This window comes from Oryctolagus cuniculus, chromosome 4 (assembly GCF_051225735.1).
Source record: "Oryctolagus cuniculus isolate XC-2025 breed Fujian yellow rabbit chromosome 4, ASM5122573v1, whole genome shotgun sequence".
In the NCBI taxonomy this organism is placed as follows: Eukaryota; Metazoa; Chordata; class Mammalia; order Lagomorpha; family Leporidae; genus Oryctolagus; species Oryctolagus cuniculus.
Genome location: NC_142870.1, coordinates 100,101,138 through 100,119,674, shown reverse-complemented (window position 1 = coordinate 100,119,674; position 18,537 = coordinate 100,101,138). Strand labels below are relative to the sequence as shown.

The 18,537-nt window shown below is 43.2% G+C and overlaps 2 protein-coding genes across 4 annotated transcripts in view; one reads left to right on the top strand and one right to left on the bottom strand.

The window, feature by feature from the left end:
* Window positions 1–976, top strand: part of ACTL6A (actin like 6A) — a 25,461-nt gene extending 24,485 nt beyond the window's left edge. Inside the window, exon 14 of the mRNA XM_002716442.6 lies at window positions 503–976. Within this exon, the coding sequence (XP_002716488.1) occupies window positions 503–583 (81 nt within the window). The 3' untranslated portion in view covers window positions 584–976. The remainder of the gene's footprint in view (window positions 1–502) is intronic.
* MRPL47 (mitochondrial ribosomal protein L47) lies at window positions 502–18,510 on the bottom strand. Of its 3 annotated transcripts, none has more exons than XM_008266540.5 (7): window positions 18,256–18,510; window positions 17,570–17,721; window positions 16,979–17,039; window positions 15,567–15,663; window positions 9,767–9,897; window positions 6,611–6,706; window positions 502–2,115 (listed from the first exon to the last, which is right to left on the bottom strand). In XM_008266540.5, exons 1-7 carry the CDS (start codon window positions 18,276–18,278, stop codon window positions 1,980–1,982), a joined length of 696 nt encoding a protein of 231 aa, XP_008264762.3. In that variant the 5' UTR covers window positions 18,279–18,510; the 3' UTR covers window positions 502–1,979. The 3 variants fall into 3 exon arrangements, with proteins under 3 accessions (XP_008264762.3, XP_008264761.3, XP_089188260.1); XM_008266539.5 differs by having other exon boundaries at window positions 18,382–18,510; XM_089332134.1 differs by lacking the exon at window positions 9,767–9,897 and having other exon boundaries at window positions 1,878–2,115; window positions 18,382–18,510.
* Between the last annotated feature and the right edge of the window lie 27 nt (window positions 18,511–18,537).

Genomic DNA, 18,537 nt, shown 5'->3' with positions numbered 1-18,537 from the left:
GTGTGAGGTATAGGAAGTCAGGAATTGTTCTTGGGCCAAATAGTGATGGTGTTGGGTCTTAGATGTGATGTGGACTGGTGTGTACTTTGAATCGAGAAAAAAAATCCTTGTAATTTTTTGCACCCTACTTTGGGAGCATTTCCCCTTTATCTTCAAGCAGCCAAAAGACACCGAGTACTTAAGCTTGTGACAGTTTCTGTTGCTGTCCTCAGAGCCAAGCTCTCACAGCTTCAGTCTTCCTTGCCAGCTGTATTTTTTAAAATTGATACAGTGTAACAGGTATTATAAAGACCTGATATTCTTTGTAACTTTCTAAGGTTAGGCTAACTAGTGTCTTTGGATGGTTTTTGGAGGAATGCAGAAATTAAAAGAATAACATAACTCTGTTAGAAAGGAGGGGATTTAAGAGGTCTGCAAAATTTAGGAGATGTAACAAAGATATTAAAAGTAAAAATGTTTAAACTGAGAATAAGGCATAATTCTATTTCTTTCTATGTTACAGGGCACCTTTCAACAGATGTGGATTTCCAAGCAAGAATATGAAGAAGGAGGGAAGCAGTGTGTAGAAAGGAAATGCCCTTGAAAGAGTCCCAGACCTTTACCTTCCGGTGTCACCTTACGTTTCATAGCTTTAGTCTACTCAGGAAAAGAATGACCATCTTTTGTAGAATGTTTATACATTTTTGCATATTTCAATTTCCACTTAAATTTTTTAAGGCTTTAACTGGCTCTATAAATTAAATGAGTTTGTGCTTTCCTTGAAATGCACTTATTCTTATTACAAGCATTTTATAATTTTGTATAAATGTCTATTTTCTCTAAATATTTTGCTTTTAGTAAAATGCTTTTCAACTGTTTAGTATATTAATTACCAGTGGATTGGTAGAATTGCTTTTTATTGACTAGTAAAAGTTACTGCCTATGCTTTTTACCTTAGGCTTACAAAATTCAATAAAAATTACTAGCCATTCCAGAATTTTTTTTGTACTATTATGCATTGTGACTTGCTACTTTTTAAAATTTTTAAAATTTCATTTTACTTGAGAGACAGAAATATCTCCCATCTGCTGATTTATTCCCCAAATAAAGGACTGGGCCATGCTAAAGTCAGCAGCTTGTATTGAGATCCAGGTCTCCCACATGAGTGGCAGAGACCCAAGTACATGTGTACCCTAGGGTACAGTAGGAAGCTGGAAAGGAAAGTGGAGTGAGGCCTTTGTACCCAGGAACACTGACGGGGGATGGTGGTGTCCCAAGTAGTATCTTAACTGCTGTACCAAATACCTGCCCCTGTAACTTGTTACTTTGAGTATCATTATTTTGAGTGAAAGTTCTTCCTGTTTTGACAGTAATACCCACTTTTGCTTCATATTCTGTTAACAGTAGCTTTAAAAAATGTCCCTGAATTTCAAACACTACCCTGTTGTCTTTGCTATGGCAGTTAACATCATTTCCAGTCTTAAGGTAGCAGGTGATATCAGATTTATAAAAAGGAAACTGACCCTGGACTTTATACCTGATTTTTTGTGTTTTAGAGATTTATTTTTATTTGAAAGAGTTACAGAGATCTTTTGTCTGCTGGGTCAGTTTCCAAATGACAGCAATGACCAGGGTTGGGCCAGGCTGAAGCCAGGAGCCTATAACTCTGACCTAGATCTCCAACATGGGTGCAGGGGCCCAAGGAATTGGGCCATCTCCCACTGCTGTCCCAGGAGCATTAGCAGGGAGCTGGATGAGAAGTGCAGCAGCTACAGCTCAAACTGGTGCTCATAAGGGGATGCCAGCCTTGCAGGAGGCAGCTTACTCCTCTGTGCCAAAATGCTGGCCCAGTATAATTGCTTTTTAAAAATTACATAGCAGCATGACCACTTCCAGTATTAGTTTGTCATATTTACTTGACTGAAAACAGTTTATTTATGAACTTAAACATAGTTTTAATTCTTTATACACTGTTAACGCAAGAAAAATAAAATGGCAAATCAGGAGTTCACATCTTGGACAAGACTTGACTTCTGGATTTCAGAGTGTGGGAACTTTTTCTGAAGAAATTTTACATTCTTTTTCTCTAAATTTTTCTTCCTTACTGCGATGCGAATTTGTTTCTCAAGTCTCAATCTGGAATAATAAAAGCATAACAACAATTTATATAAAACAATTTCCCCATTAATACTATAAAAACATGTACAAATTAATTACATAAAACGTCTCAATCATGCCAGTTCTGTATTTGGTATATTACATATAAAAGTTGAAAAACTGCTTTAAACCTACACAAATGACAATGAAATAAAAAAACTCCTTTAAACCCCGACCACCTCTTCTTCCTGTTTCCAGATGGGAGAGAATGTTCAGATCTTTCTTTCTTTCTTTTTTTAATTAGGCAGAGTTAGATACAGCGATCTGAAGCCAGGAGCCAGGTGCTTCCTCCTGGTCTCCCATGCGGGTGCAGGGCCCAAGCACCTGGGCCATCCTCCACTGCCCTCCCAGGCCACAGCAGAGAACTGGACTGGAAGAGGAGCAACTGGGAGAGAATCCAGAGCCCATATGGGATGCCAGCTCCACAGGCGGAGGATTTAACCAAGTGAGCCACGGCGCTGGCCTCCAGATCTTGAGCTTTTTAACAGACTGGACCTGAAGTTTGATCTGATGTGATTGAGGTTATCTACATTATTTAAGAAACACTCTCTGGGGGTGGTGCTGTGGCGCACCTGCTGTGGCCTAAAGTGCCAGCATCCCACGTGGGCACTGGTTTGAGACCTGGTTGCTCCACTTCCGATCCAGCTCTGCTATGACCTGGAAAAGCAGTAGAAGATGGCCCAAGTTCTTGGGCCCCTGCGCCCATGTGGGAGACCTGGAAGAAGCTCCTGGCTCCTGGCTTCAGATCGGCACAGCTCCGGCCATTGCAGCCAATTGGGAGTGAACGATTGGATGGAAGACACCTCTCTCTCTCTCTCTCTCTCTGTAACTCTGACTTTCAAATAAATAATCTTTTAAAAATAAAAAAAAAAAACTCTCATCTTATTAAGTGTATTGGCTTTTTGACTTCTTGAAATACATCTTAACACTTAGCAGGGGTTCCCTGATTTCAAAAAGCACTCAATCTAGCTTATGATTTTCCCTACACACACAGTAAGACTATGCTAAGAGGTGATGCACTAATTAGACTTACTACTTTTTATTTATTTTTTTTTTAAATTTGAAAGAAGGAGAGGGAGTTTTTATCTGCTGGTTCACTTCCCAAATGGCAGCAATGGCCAGAGCTGGGCCAGTCCAAAGCCAGGAGTTTCTTTCCCATCTCCCACATGGGTACAGGGGCCCACGCACTTGGGCCATCTTCCACTGCTTTCCTGGGCCCATCAGCAGGGAGCTGGATTGGAAGAGGAGCAACAGGGACTTAAACCAGCACCAGTGTGGGATACCGGCATCACAGACAAGGCCAGCCCCACTTAACTACTATCTAAATGAGTTTGTTCCATATACCAGCATCCTAGGATATAAGCAGTTGTGCCTCAGCTAAATTATGTTGAAGTGTAGTGTCCCTTGAATTGTCAAAATTCAAAATGATAAATTCATGGATGCCAAGGTTCTATTGTATTTAAGTTGGTATTTTACAGATTTGTAGGTCTAAGTTCATATAAAATATACAGTTAAACAGACATGTACTTAATAATTACAATATGCAAGTGCTGTGGAGATCAGAGAAAAGACATCTGGGTGAAAACAGAATGTGCATATATTAGAAGGGAATATCATTATATCCTTAGAACTATCTATGAAATACATTGAATTTGTTCTCTGTTAATATTACATTCACATGAAAAAATCTTAAGTACCAAGAAAATTATGTACATGTTCAGAAAAAATAAGTATAAAGTAAACAAAGTCAAAATGAGATTACTCATTCCATTCATCAAATCTTTGCTCTAAATTTTGGCTCTTCACAAAAAATAAGCCCACCTGAAAATAAATATTTGCTATTAAGAATATTCAGAAGATTATTACATTCTGTGAAGGCAAGTCTAAAAAAGGTAGTTTCCAAAATAAAATCATTAGAATATATAAAGCCTATAAAAGTGACATAAAAATGACTAAGGGGCAAAAGATCAAATGGTACAATAACAGGCTTGGAGAAGTCATGGAGAAAAAAAATAGTCCATGCAGTCAGATTTCTTCAATTGCTTAGTACCTGAATGAGGTCCTAAATATGAACAGCTGGAAAGAGCCCCAAACTGTTGAAACAGAAGAAGCAAAAGAGGGGAAAAGAACGAGACACATTAAGGAGAAAGCAAAAATTCTGACTTTGATAAAGGGTAAGTAGCTTAAGACTGAATTGTAGAATGCTGCTTGGGAGTTTGGATTTCATCAACAAACTACTGTGTGTTTCTGAAGAACACTGACTTCAGGAAAGCTTGGAAGCAACATTTCAGTGGACAGCAGTGAGGACAATGTCCAGTAATTCAATGTGATGAAAAGCGATGACTGCACAAGGCCAGAAACAGAAGACATCCCGGACGTTTTGCAGAAAGAATTAAATCAAGAACTGACCGAATCTGTGAACACTGCTGATGAAAGAGATTACTTATGCTTAGTGACAAGACAGAACAGGTTCACCACAGGTAAATGGACTGTGAGCAGATAGCTGGTGCACTGGGGAAGATGAACATTTTAAACTGATTCTAAAGTATACGAACACTTTCTAAAACTCAGTTGAAAGATTTCATTTCTGTTAAAGCTGTTTTTTATTTTTTTAAATTGTGGGTTTTTTTATATGGAAAACAGCTTTTGGAGAAGAAAAATTTCTTAAGAAAGATTGCTCAAAGTAGAATTATCTAAGGCAGTTGTTTAAAAAAAGTTGTGGCTGGGGCTGGCGCTATGGCGTAGTGGGTAAAGCTGCTGCCTGCAATGCCAGCATGCCATATGAGCACTGGTTCGAGGCCTGGCTGCTCCACTTCCAATCCAGCTCTCTACTATGGCCTGGGAAAGCAGTAGAAGATGGCCCAAGTCCTTGAGCTCCTGCACCCATGTTGGGAGACCTGGAGGAAGCTCCTGGCTTCAGATTGGCGCAGCTCTCGCTGTTGCAGCCAATAGGGGATTGGATGGAAGACCTCTCTCTCTCTGCCTCTCTTCCTCTCTCTGTGTGACTCTGACTTTTAAATAAATAAATAAATCTTTAAAAAAAAAAGCTGTGGTGATGGAGCTGGCACTGTGGCGTAGCGGGTAAAGCATCCGCCTGCAGTGCTGGCATCCCAGCTGCTCTATTTCCTATCCAGCTCCCTACTAATGCGCCCGGGAAAGCAGCAGAGGATGGCCCAAGTGCTTGGCCCCGGGCACACAGCTGGGAGACCTAAAAGAAGCTCCTGGCTCCTAGCTTTGGATTGGCCCAGCCCTGACAACTGCGGCCATTTGGGGAGTGAACCAACAGATGGAAAATATCTGTCTCTCCCTCCCTCTCTCTGTAACTCTATCTTTCAAAATCAATAGATCTTGAAGAAAAAAAAAAAAAGCTGTGGTGGCTATGCTGCCAATACTCCTATCTACTCCTATCTCCACTTTAACTTTCCAGCTCCTTTTCTGGCCCTGAATTCTGATTTCTACCACCTTTAGCCAGGAATCTGCAGTTCCCCACCCATGTGTCTCTGTAGCCACAGTGATAGGAGTTGAGAAGCCCCTTTGGCCCAGAAACTCAAATCCTTATCCCATCCAATTGCAGTGTTGATTAAATACTATGGCTTCTGTTTACATTTGGATGTAGATCCAGTATTTTAAAACAGCTTTTAAAACTCTCCCTTAGTTTTTATAATTATCAGCTGGTGGTTCATAGGACAAGTTTGATAAACTTCATGCAAGAGAAAATTTGCCATAGGGAATATGTGGAGATCAACATTCTGCAAGATAACATGAATTCAGATATAATACAAAGGACTTCTCTCAGCCAGCACCATGGCTCACTTGGCTAATCCTCTGCCTGCGGCACCGGCACCCCAGGGTTCTCATCCCAGTTGCTTCTCTTCCAGTCCCGCTCTCTGCTGTGGCCCGGGAAGGCAGTGGAGAATAGCCCAAGTGCCTGGATCCTGCACCCGCATGGGAGCCCGGGAGGAAGTACCCAGCTCCTGGCTTCGGATTGGTGTAGCGCCAGCCATAGCAACCATTAGGGGAGTGAACCAACGGAAGGAAGACCTTTCTCTCTGTCTGTCTCTCACTAACTCTGCCTGGCAAAAAACAAACAAAGAAACAAAACAAAAACAAAAACAAAACAAAACAAAACACACAAAAACAAAGGACTTCTCTCCTTAACCCCATTTGTATCAGCTTTGCAAAGACATGAGCTCTCATTTTATGGAACTGAGTTATTTGGACCTTCACTTTAACATTATAGGAAATATCTTTTTAAATGCAGATGGATAAGCAGCAAGGAAGACAAATTTGGAAGGCTATACACTAATGTTAGCACAGGTTTATAGATGACTTTTTTGTTACCTGATGTTTCCATTTTTCCTTTAATGAATATGTATTATGCGTGCAATAATAGAAATTAAAACTATTTTAAAAGTTCAACATGTCATTTTCTATAAATATGATATGTTTCATTATTAAGGGAACTTGTGCTCACCTGACAAAACGGTCCACATAAGGCATTGCAAAGAAGCGTTTCCTATTGTATCTTTTGTTTAGGTACCATGGTATAGGCCACTGCTTGAACTTGTGCCTGCCAATAAAGAAAAAAGTTATTGCCTTGTAGAAATCATTTAATACATTTTTACTTTCCTAAATGAATTGATCCAAATAAGCATTAGCAGAGAATAAAATGCACTCAATTTTTTAGTGAGATGTTTTTCCAGATCTTTTCTGTATTGGATGAGATGGTTAGACAGCACTATGCTGTCCTAAATCTGGCTAGCTGGCTCAATACCACAAATTTCATTAAAAGAATGTAACAAAGAGGAAGTGCTAGTATATGGTACAACTACAAGAATACAAAGTCTAACTACCCAAAGTACCTACTCCATTTTGCATACTGATGTTTAAAATTCTAATGATGCTTCCTTTTGGCTGTTCAACCCAAATGTAAAAACAACATTCAGAAGAGAAATTTATTTACACTGAGCCTTCTCAATTGTGTGAACTGATTATCAGAGCCTTTTCCAAAGTCTGACTCTTGGACTGGGTGTAGGAGAGACAAGGAGTAATAAAATATGTACTGTCTCATAACTTGGCCTACGGGTTATCCTAGTGGTAATGGGGACAAACGGAAGCTGGTTCATATAACCAGAATCCTCAAGATTGCCTCTATGTAATAGATCTGGGTTTTTTTTTTTTTAATGTTGCTACTCTTTGAAATATTTATTTTTAAATCCATTTTTAACTACTTGAAAGGCAGAGTGAGAGTGAAAGAGAAAGATGTTTCATCTGCTGGTTTACTCCCCAAATACCCACAACAGCTAGGACTGGACCAGGCTGAAGCCAGAAAGCCTGGAACTCCATCAGGTCTCCTATATTGGTGGAAGGGGCCCATGCATTTGGCCCATTACCTACTGCCTCCCAAGATTCATTAGCAGGAAGCTGGATTAGAACTGGAGGAGCTGGGACAAAACCAAACCAATATAGGATCTGATATGGGATGGGAATGTCTCAAATAGAGGATTAAACTGCTGCACTACAACACCCAGCTCAGTCCCAGGTTCTTAATGGGCAAAGAGGGCAAGTGTCATGTTCCTTTTTTTTTTTTAAGATTATTTATTTATTTATTTGACAGGTAGCATTATAGACAGAGAAAGAGAGAGAGAGAAAGGTCTTCCTTCTGTTGGTTCACTCCCCAAATGGTTGCTATGAGCGGTGCTGCACCGATCTGAAGCCAGGAGCCAGGTGCCTCTTCCTGGTCTCCCATGTAGGTACAGGGGTCCAGGCATTTGGGCCATCCTCCCAGCAGAGAGCTGGACTGGAAGAGGAGCAGCCAGGACTAAAACCCGGCGGCAATATGGGATGCCAGGGCCACAGGTGGAGGATTAACCAAGTGAGCCACGGCGCTGGCCCAGGTGTCATGTTCTGAAACTAGCTTCATGGCTGTCTTTTTCTTTTAAAGATATTTATTTCAGGTCGGCGTCGCAGCTCAATAGGCTAATCCTCTGCCTGTGGTGCCGGCAAAACAGGTTCTAGTCCCGGTCGGGGCGCCGGATTCTGTCCTGGTTGCCCCTCTTCCTGTCCAGTTCTCTGCTGTGGCCCGGGAAGGCCGTGGAGGATGGCCCAAGTCCTTGGGCCCTGTACCTGCATGGGAGACCAGGAGAAGCATCTGGCTCCTGGCTTTGGATCAGCGTGGTGCACTGGCTGCAGCGGCCATAGAGGCGTGAACCAATGGAAAAGGAAGACCTTTCTCTCTGTCTCTGTCTACTCTGTCAAAAAAAAAAAAAAAAAAAGATATTTATTTTATTTGAAAGCCAGAGTTATAGAGAGGCAGAGGCAGAGAGAGAGGGGTCTTCCATCTATTGGTTTACTCCCCAGATGGTCACAATGGCCAGAGCTGTGCCGATCCAAAGCCAAGAGCCAGGAGCTTCTTCCGGGTCTCCCATGCGGATTCAGGGGCCCAAGGAATTGGGCCATCTTCTACTGCTTTCCCAGGGGATAGCAGAGAGCTGGATCCGAAGTGGAGCAGCTGGGACTCGAACTAGCACCCAAAAGGGATGCTGGCATTGCAGGTGGCGGCTTTACCCGCTACACACAGTGCTGACCTCGCTTCATGGTTTTATGACTTTCTGAAATTTTATGTGTGCATGTGCATTCAAAAGTTCATGGGAGGCTGGCGCCATGGCTCACTAGGCTAACCCTCCGCCTTGCGGTGCCGGCACATTGGGTTCTAGTCCCGGTTGGGGCGCCGGATTCTGTCCCGGTTGCCCCTCTTCCAGGCCAGCTCTCTGCTGTGGCCAGGGAGTGCAGTGGAGGATGGCCCAAGTGCTTGGGCCCTGCACCCCATGGGAGACCAGGAGAAGCACCTGGCTCCTGCCATCGGATCAGCGCGGTGCGCTGGCCACAGTGCGCCGGCCGCGGCGGCCATTGGAGGGTGAACCAACGGCAAAGGAAGACCTTTCTCTCTGTCTGTCTCTCTCACTGTCCACTCTGCCTGTCAAAAAAATAAAAAATAAATAAATAAATAAAAAAGTCTAAAAAAAAAAAGTTCATGGGAAACAATTAAAAGATAAGTTTAGGGGCCAGTGTGGTGGTACAGTGGGTTAACCTGCCACCCATGATATCAGCAGCACAAACTGGAATGCTGGTTCAAGTCACAACCGCTCTACTTCTGATCCAGCTCCCTGCTAATGTGCCTGGAAAACCAGAAGACAGCGGGTTCCCTGCCACCCACATGGAGCATTTGGAGTTCTGGGCTCCTGGCTTCATTCTGGACTGTTGTGGCCATTTGGGGAGTGAACCAGCAGATGGATGATCTCTAACACTCTGCCTTTCAAATAAATACATCTTTTTTTTGGGGGGTAAAGATGTTTATTTTGGTGCAAAATTTTTGAAATCTATACATACAAGTAACTCCAAAAAGTTCATGAAATATGCATATTATGAAAAAACCATGTGTGTATTTCAAAATATTTTTGCACCAAAATAAGCTTACCTTTTAATTCCATTTTTCCATGAATTCTCTGATGTACCTTCCTACATCTCTACCGTATCTCAGATGGTAAGAGTTTCCTTAAAAGATACTGGGCAGGGAATGAGGCATGGTCTCAGCACTCTGATTTTAAGAGTCACAGTGTAATCTGTGTACCAGATGATTCTTCCGAAGATGTCTCTTCTCCAGGCACCAGGTCGAGCTTTCTCTTGGCCAGTCTGAAGAAGCCTTAGGGCATCTTCTCTTTCCTGGACTACTTTGTCTAAGGCATCCATGGACTCCGCGACCTGAGAACAGAAGGACACAATCCCAACAACTGCCCACACATTGCAGAGAGAACGTGCAAACTTGCGTGGCAGAAAACTCTACCATGAGTATTTATGTGAAGGAGGCACTCTGTCGACTTTTTTTTTTTTTTTTTTTTTTTTTTTTTTACAGGCAGAGTGGACAGTGAGAGAGAGAGACAGAGAGAAAGGTCTTCCTTTGCCATTGGTTCACCCTCCAATGGCCGCTGCGGCCGGCGCACCGCGCTGATCCGATGGCAGGAGCCAGGAGCCAGGTGCTTTTCCTGGTCTCCCATGGGGTGCAGGGCCCAAGGACTTGGGCCATCCTCCACTGCACTCCCTGGCCACAGCAGAGAGCTGGCCTGGAAGAAGGGCAACCGGGACAGAATCCGGCGCCCCGACCGGGACTAGAACCCGGTGTGCCGGCGCCGCTAGGCGGAGGATTAGCCTAGTGAGCCGCGGCGCTGGCCTTGACTATTTTCTAAAAGTCCTCTAGGCACAGGTATGAACACATGGGTGTTTATAATGCTGCTTTCTATACTTTTTAAAAAGTTGATAGTTTCATTTAAAAAGACATCTAGTTCTGATTTCCATATATTAGTTTGTTTGGAGTGGGATAGACTTAGAATGCTTTTGGAGAATCAGCTTGACTCAATTTATGTGTTTCAAAACTCAGTGAGCTAGTACGAAAAAATAACAGGGCCAACATTATGGGGTAGAGGGTAAAGCCGCCACCTGGGATGCCTGCATCCCATATGGGCACCAGTTTCTGTCCTGGCTGCACCAAGTGCCTGCCCCAAAAAGATACTATTAGAACTTCCACCCATTTTCATCAAACTTTCCATAAAGATAAAAAATATATACATATTTGATTATAAAGAAATATTTATTTATGAATATTCATAAGTTACAGATTGTAATATCAGTTAGGTCAGACTTCGTTTTTGCTGTGAATAGTGGGTCATTTTTAGGCATGCATGTGGGTGTGTGTTATCCCTGAGCATCGAACACTGCGTATCCTCATTAGTTTCTGAAAAGAACTCTCAAACAGGGCAGATTAAGTTAACAAATATCCCCCCTGCCCACCCCAGGCAGCTGAGACATGAAATAGATGTGAAAGTTACAATTTAGGTCAATTACCTCATAACCTATTTATTCAGTGTACCCTCAGCACTTCTAGTCTCAATTTCACTCAATGCTTTCTAGCAGATGAATTCACATTTTTCCTCTAACTATATAAAATCCTTAAGAAATAAGAGATGGGTAAGGTAAATCTTGACAAACTTAGGAGAGTGAAGAGACCACTTTGGTAAGGGCCTCATAAAATTCTTTCACTTTTAGGAATTTTTAGTAAATCTGGCTATTGGCTGACTATTTTAGAGGGCTTGTCCAAGCAAGGGCGGGGCTTGAGACCTGTAACCGAATGTAATGTAATATAAAGTACGTGGCCACCAAATCCAGAGTTAACATTCTAATGTTACTGCCAACAGACAAGAAGGCAAACCGAGAGGTAAGTTCAGTATCCCTGTAAACTCAACAACTCAAGAAGCTGCAGATTTTGAAGCTTTTTTTTTTGGGGGGGGGGGGGCAGGCAGAATGGACAGTGAGAGAGAGAGAGACAAGGTCTTCCTTTACCGTTGGTTCACCCTCCAATGGCCGCTGCAGCCGGCGCGCTGTGGCCGGCACACCACACTGATCCGAAGGCAGGAGCCAGGAGCTTCTCCTGGTCTCCCATGGGGTGCAGGGCCCAAGCACTTGGGCCATCCTCCACTGCCTTCCCGGGCCACAGCAGAGAGCTGGACAGGAAGAGGAGCAACCAGGACAGAATCCGGCACCCCGACTGGGACTAGAACCCGGTGTGCCGGCGCCATAGGTAGAGGATTAGCCTAGTGAGCTGCGGCGCCGGCCTGAAGCTTTTCACATTTTGGATTTTTATATTAGGGATGCTCAACCAGTAAAGTCTATGCAAATATACCAAAACCAGAACTCTCAATTTTGCAACATTTCTGGTCCCACATATTTTGGATAAGAGGTTCACAACCTGTAACAATTAGATACACATTATTCAAATCAATCTCAAGCTTTTTTTGCTATCTTATGTTTCTCAGAGCAAATGTGACAGCCAAGAGAATATAAAATTAATGGAACTATGTTCCAAAGTGACAGCATACACTTTTATTTGGAGCCAGGAAAGAATTAAATTTAAGGAGTAGCCCTAAACTCCTTTTTAGAAAAAGAAAAAAAGACTAAAAAATATACTTATAAAAATTATAATCAGTATTTTATCATTTACCTTGTTCCTGTATTACAAACATGGAGGGAATAACATATCAAGTACAAGTATTTGTAGGTTTAGGAGAGGTAGAGGATAACGCAAATGTGCTAACACTCACAGGAGAAACAGAGGTAAAGGGATATGAGAATTCTTTGTATTATCTCATAATTTTACCCTAGCTCCAATATTATGTTAAAATAAAGTTAAAAATGTTATGTTACTAGCCGGCGCCGCGGCTCACTAGGCTAATCCTCCACCTTGCGGCGCCGGCACACCGGGTTCTAGTCCCGGTCGGAGCGCCGGATTCTGTCCCGGTTGCCCCTCTTCCAGGCCAGCTCTCTGCTGTGGCCAGGGAGTGCAGTGGAGGATGGCCCAAGTCCTTGGGCCCTGCACCCCATGGGAGACCAGGAAAAGCACCTGGCTCCTGCCTTTGGATCAGCGCGGTGCGCCGGCCGCAGCGCACCGGCCGTGGCGGCCATTGGAGGGTGAACCAACGGCAAAGGAAGACCTTTCTCTCTGTCTCTCTCTCTCACTGTCCACTCTGCCTGTCCAAAAAAAAAAAAAAAAAAAGTTATGTTACGCAACTTTTCCTGAGTCAGAATAACTTTTCCCATAATTAGGGCAAATAACTGAAGTTTTATTCCATACGTTCTCTGACCATCTCTAGGGATCTTCTGTCCCTCCCTCCTAAAGGCAGTTGTCAGTAATGGCTGTGACTGTGGCGGAAAAAGGAGACTGAAGTAGCTGAGGTTGGGCAGCAGGACTGAAGCTATTACAAAAACTGAGTTTTCTTTGCACTGACTACTTACTGTGGCACAGAAAAATCAATGAAGATTTGACCACAAAGGAAAAAGTATACCTAAATTTGTATAAATAATTAAACTTGTTTCTACATGTGTAGAAAAGTTCTGAAGTTCTGGTGGATCGATAGATAAGAAACATATAAACGATTACCTCTTGGAGTGGGAATAGAAAAGCAAAATGCTTTTTTTCCTATTCTTTGAGAGGCAGAGGGACAAAGAGAGATAGTCCCCAAATGCCTGAAATAGGTAGGCTCAAGCCAGAAGCTGGGAGCTCAATCCAGGTCCCCCACATTGGTGTCAGGAACCTAATTACCTAAACGATCACCACTGCCTTCCAGGGTCTGCACTAGCAGGAAGCTAGGGCTGGCGGCTAGAGCCAGGTATTGAACACAGGAAATCTGATATGGGTCTGGGCACCTTAGCTGGCATCTTCTACGTCTTTCTTTTAATGATGAAGAAAAGCTACTTTAAAAAATAACTGACCTTTTCACAACAATGTGAATATACTTTACTAAATTATACAATTAAAAATAGTTAAGATCGTAAATTTCATGGTTTTTTAAAAAATGCTTATGTGTTAATTTTTACTTATTTGAAAGGAAGAGGGACAGAGAGGTAAAGAAACATGTTCTGGCCAGCCCTCTGCTGTGGCCAGGGAGTGCAGTGTAGGATGGCCCAGGTGCTTGGGCCCTGCACCCCATGGGAGACCAGGAAAAGCACCTGGCTCCTGGCTCCTGCCATCGGATCAGCGCGGTGCGCCGGCCGCAGCGCGCCGGCCGCGGCGGCCATTGGAGGGTGAACCAACGGCAAAGGAAGACCTTTCTCTCTGTCTCTCTCTCTCACTGTCCACTCTGCCTGTCAAAAAAAAAAAAAAAAAAAAAAGAAACATGTTCTATCTGATAGTTTGCTCCCCAAATGCTGCCAACAGCCAGTGCTATACCAGGTCAAAGCCAGGAGCCTGGAATTCCATCTGGGTCTCCCACATGGGTGGCAGGTTCCCATGTACTTGAACTAGCATCTGCTGTCTCCCAGGGTGCAAGTAAGCAGGAAGCTGGAAACAGAAGAGCCAAAATTTGAACCAGGCCCTCTGATACGGGATGTGGGTACCCCAAGCAGTGATTTAACTGCTATACCACAACATCTGCTCCTTTGTTGTCTTTTACCTCAGTAAATTAAAAAAAACAAAACACTTATCTGGTTGGTGAGAAACTAGCCAAAGTGGAACTAGAACTGTAAAGTGGTGCAGCTCCTTTAGAAAACAGTTTGGCAGTTTCTTGATAAATACAAACTCAGAGGCCTACATCATAGCATAGCAGGTAAAGCTCCTGCCTGTAATACTGGCATCCCATATGGGTACTGGTTTGTGTCCCCGGCTGTTCCACTTTCAATCTAGCTCCTTTTTAATGGTCTGGGAAAAGCAACGGGGTGATGGCCCAAGTGCTTGTGCCCCTGCACCATATGGGAGACCAGAAGAAGCTCCTGGCTCCTGGCTTTGGCCTGACCTAGCCTTGGCCATTGCAGTCATCTGTAGTGTGAACCACCAGATGGAATATCTCTGTTTCTCTCTCTCCCTCCCTCTCTCTCTATAGCTCTGATTTTTGAATGAATTAATCTTAAATTAAACAAAATAGGAGCCTGAGACACCATCCCATATGGGCACTGGTTCAAGTCCCGGCTACTCAACTTCAGATCCAGCTCTTTACTAATGTGCTTGGGAAAGCAGCAGATGATGACCCAAGTGCTTGGGCCCCTGCACCCACATGGGAGACCTGGAAGAGGCTCCTGGCTCCTGACTTTATCCTGGCCCAGCTCTAGCTGTTGCAGACATTTGGGGAGTTCACCAGTGGATGAAGATCTCGCTCTGTCTCTCCCTGTCTCTGTAACTCTGATTTTCAAATAAACAAACAAATCTTAAAAACAAACAAACAAGGGGCTGGCACTGTGGCGTAGCAGGTTAGAACCTCCACCTGCCATGCCGGCATCCCTATGGGTGCTGGTTCAAGACCTGGCTGCTCCACTTCCGATCCAGCTCTCTGCTATGGCCTTGGAAAGGATTACAAGATGGCCAAAGTCCTTGGGCCCCTGCACCCAAGTGGGAGACCTGGAAGAAGCTCCTGGCTCCTGCCTTCGGATTGGTGCAGCTCCAGCCATTGCGGCCAACTGGGGAGTGAACCAACAGATGGAGGAACTCTCTTTCTCTCTGCCTCTCCTCTCTGTGTAACTCTGACTTTCAAATAAATAAATAAATCTTAATAAAAAAAAAAAATAAAAACAAACAAAACACAGACTTACCTTATAACCCAGCAATTTCACACCTAAGTGTTTACTTGAGATGAAAACATGTGTCCCTACCTAGAATGTTGGGGGCTGTGGTAAGAGTGGGGGTGGGGGTGGGGGTGGGGCTGCAGATGAGTATGGGATTTCTCTCTGGGGTGGTGGAAATATCCTAAAATGAGATCACTGTGACATCTGCACAACCCCGCAAATTTACTAAAAATCAAACAAAAATAGAAGCAAGAAGCCTATTTGCAAGGAATGCAAGAGCTCATACTCACTCCCTCCAACTTTAATCCCGCGCCTCCCACAGGCCTTACCTTTTCTAACCGCTCGGGACTCGGCATTGGCAATCTCTGCCGCTTGGCCTCCTGCTCTAGAGTCAGCAGCATGTTTCTTTCTTTCAGGAGGACATACCTGTACCAAAAACACAAGTGTGGGGTGATGGCCTGTGCTAGAGCTGTGATTTCTGACATCAACATGTATGATCTGCACTCAGAACTTCTTCAGAAATCTCAACATACAGAAAATCATTACAGAGAATAACCCTTTATACAGAGCTCTAGCTGTGCTTATTCGTCTGTTCCATAAAGTTCCCATGACACACAGATTGTACTAATGCTAGGAGTTACAGAACAGCATAAAACATAGTCCTTACATTCCAAGTGGAGAGAAAAGGAGGAAGATAATAATATTGACTGACTACCAACCACACAACAGGCAGTGTGCTGAGCATTTTATATACATTATTTCATTTAATTCTCACAATCTTTTGAGGTTGGCACTATTTTCACTCTTTAAAGAAGAAACTAAGGCTGAGAGAAGTAAGGTATTCTGGATCACAGTTAATTCAGCATTCAAATCCCTAACTCCCCATGTGCAAAACCCCATTCTACTTTGTTTCCCCACCATGCTGCTGCCAAAACTGTAATACGCCATGCCATACTAAGTGGGACCCACGTGAGAGACCCAGAAGCTGCTCCTGGCTTTGAATCGGCCCAGCTCCGGTTGTTGCAGCCATTTGGGGAGTGAACAAGTGGATGGAAGATCTTTCTCTCTGTCTCACCCTCTCTCCATAGCTCTCTCAAATAAATAAATCAATCTTTTTTTTTTTTTTTTTTTTTTGACAGGCAGAGTGGACAGTGAGAGAGACAGAGACAGAGAGAAAGGTCTTCCTTTTGCCGTTGGTTCACCCTCCAATGGCCGCCGCAGCCCGTGCGCTGCAGCCGGCACACTGCGCTGATCCGATGGCAGGAGCCAGGTGCTCATCCTGGTCTCCCAAGGGGTGCAGGGCCCAAGCACCTGGGCCATCCTCCACTGCACTCCCTGGCCACAGCAGAGAGCTGGCCTGGAAGAGGGGCAACCGGGACAGAATCCGGCACCCCGACCGGGACTAGAACCTGGTGTGCCGGAGCTGCAAGGTGGAGGATTAGCCTAGTGAGCCGCGGCGCCGGCCAATAAATCAATCTTAAAAAAAAAATACAACTGCCTTAAATTCTCAACTATTTATCAGGAAAATCTGCCAGAAAAACCTACCTAAATTCCCTATTAAATGCACCCTTCAACACACACCCTCAAAGAAAACAGCCTAATCTTACATATATCACTCACCATACTATAACACAAATCACTTTATTCAATTTCTTATATCAGACAGACGTGAAGTTGTTAGTGCTCACTGTTAGTATAACTGTTTCAAACACCTTGATGTTAATGTACTTAGTACACATACCAAAGTTTATGTAAATCTTCATTGCTTTTGTTCCTTAACTGCTGACAAGTCCATGAAGCACCTATAACATGATAAATTTATAACATGAAATAATGTTTTTAGCTTTGTGCCCTTGACAAAGTATTTCACCTTTCTAAACCTGTTTCTTTATCTGTAAAATACATAACAGCTTCACTATATAGTGTATAATTACGATTAAATCAGATAACATGAAAATATTAGTAACATGACTGGCAATGGCATTCAAAAAATATGAACATTAGTACAGAATGTATTTTCATACCCTAATATCAAAATATTTCATATCATCATAAACTAATTTTCAATTATCAGTAAAAAAATGACACCTAAAATAAAGCTAAACTTCACTTCAGTTAATAATTTCAACTTACTCCTCTTCTAAGCCTTTTGCCAACTTGCCAAGGAACAATTGACTCTACTATCATACAGTCCTTTTCAATTTTCTCTAGTACACAATTCCAAAGGAAATTCAAAATCGACATTCTTAAATAATTCCCAAACTCGATAACTAATTCTAGAATGACAGAGTTCTATGGACAGTTTTAACGTTAACCAATCCAAGTATCTCACCAGATTTCACTTTTTCTTCCCCCCAGTTCTTTGGGTCATCAAAAAATTCTTCCAGTCCTTTCCTTGACAATGTGGTATGAAGTGATCTACACTGGGTAAAGGATGTGGCATTTTGTGTATTTCTAGGCAACAAACTAAGTGAAAACCTGCAACTGAACACATATGAACAAGTTAATTCAGTGATTCCAGATGTAGAAATTTCAAATAAAGAAGTTATCATAAAAGGGAACTTATAAATTAAGATGTCTATTAAATAAAGCATTATATATGACATCAAAAAGCTAGTAATTACATAAATGTATAGGTTGCCTTTCCCTTTCATAAGGAACATCACGGGATGGGCGTTCCTTTCTCACTACTGCGGGACAACTCTCCGTTCTTTGGCTACTTTGATGACCTAATCGGCACTTACTGAACAATGTCTTCGAGACACTTCCTTAAGTACAGACACCCCTCATCTTTCCCAGACCCTGTTTCTAACACAGCCTAGAAGAAGCTCTTCAGTAAACTTTCTCAAACCTCCCAGCCCTAGAGGACATTTCTCTATCTCTGACTTAATGCAACAAATACTGGGAATCTACGAATCCCGTACACTGCCTGGTCCACAGGAGGCTGCAACAAACCGTCTCAGGACGAATTAGAAACGCGGGGAGTGGGCGAATTCTCCAAGGTCACTCATTACTCACGCAGACGGTTCGCGCTCTGCCATCGGGCTGTCTTTCCATGCAGGCTGGAGCGATTCTCAGTATCTGGGCAACCAAACAAATGCCCAAAGTGGCGAGGTGGACAATCCTACTCCTCATATCACTTACCCTGGGCTAGCAGCGGCCTCAGGAATCACTGAGCACCTGAAAGAATTTAAAGCAGCCGAGAATCTCCTGCAAAGAAGGCCCAAACTCGCCGCTGCCATTTTTTCGCGTAACTAAGGAAACTGCGTTTCCGCCGACCGTGGCGTCACTTCCGGCGCC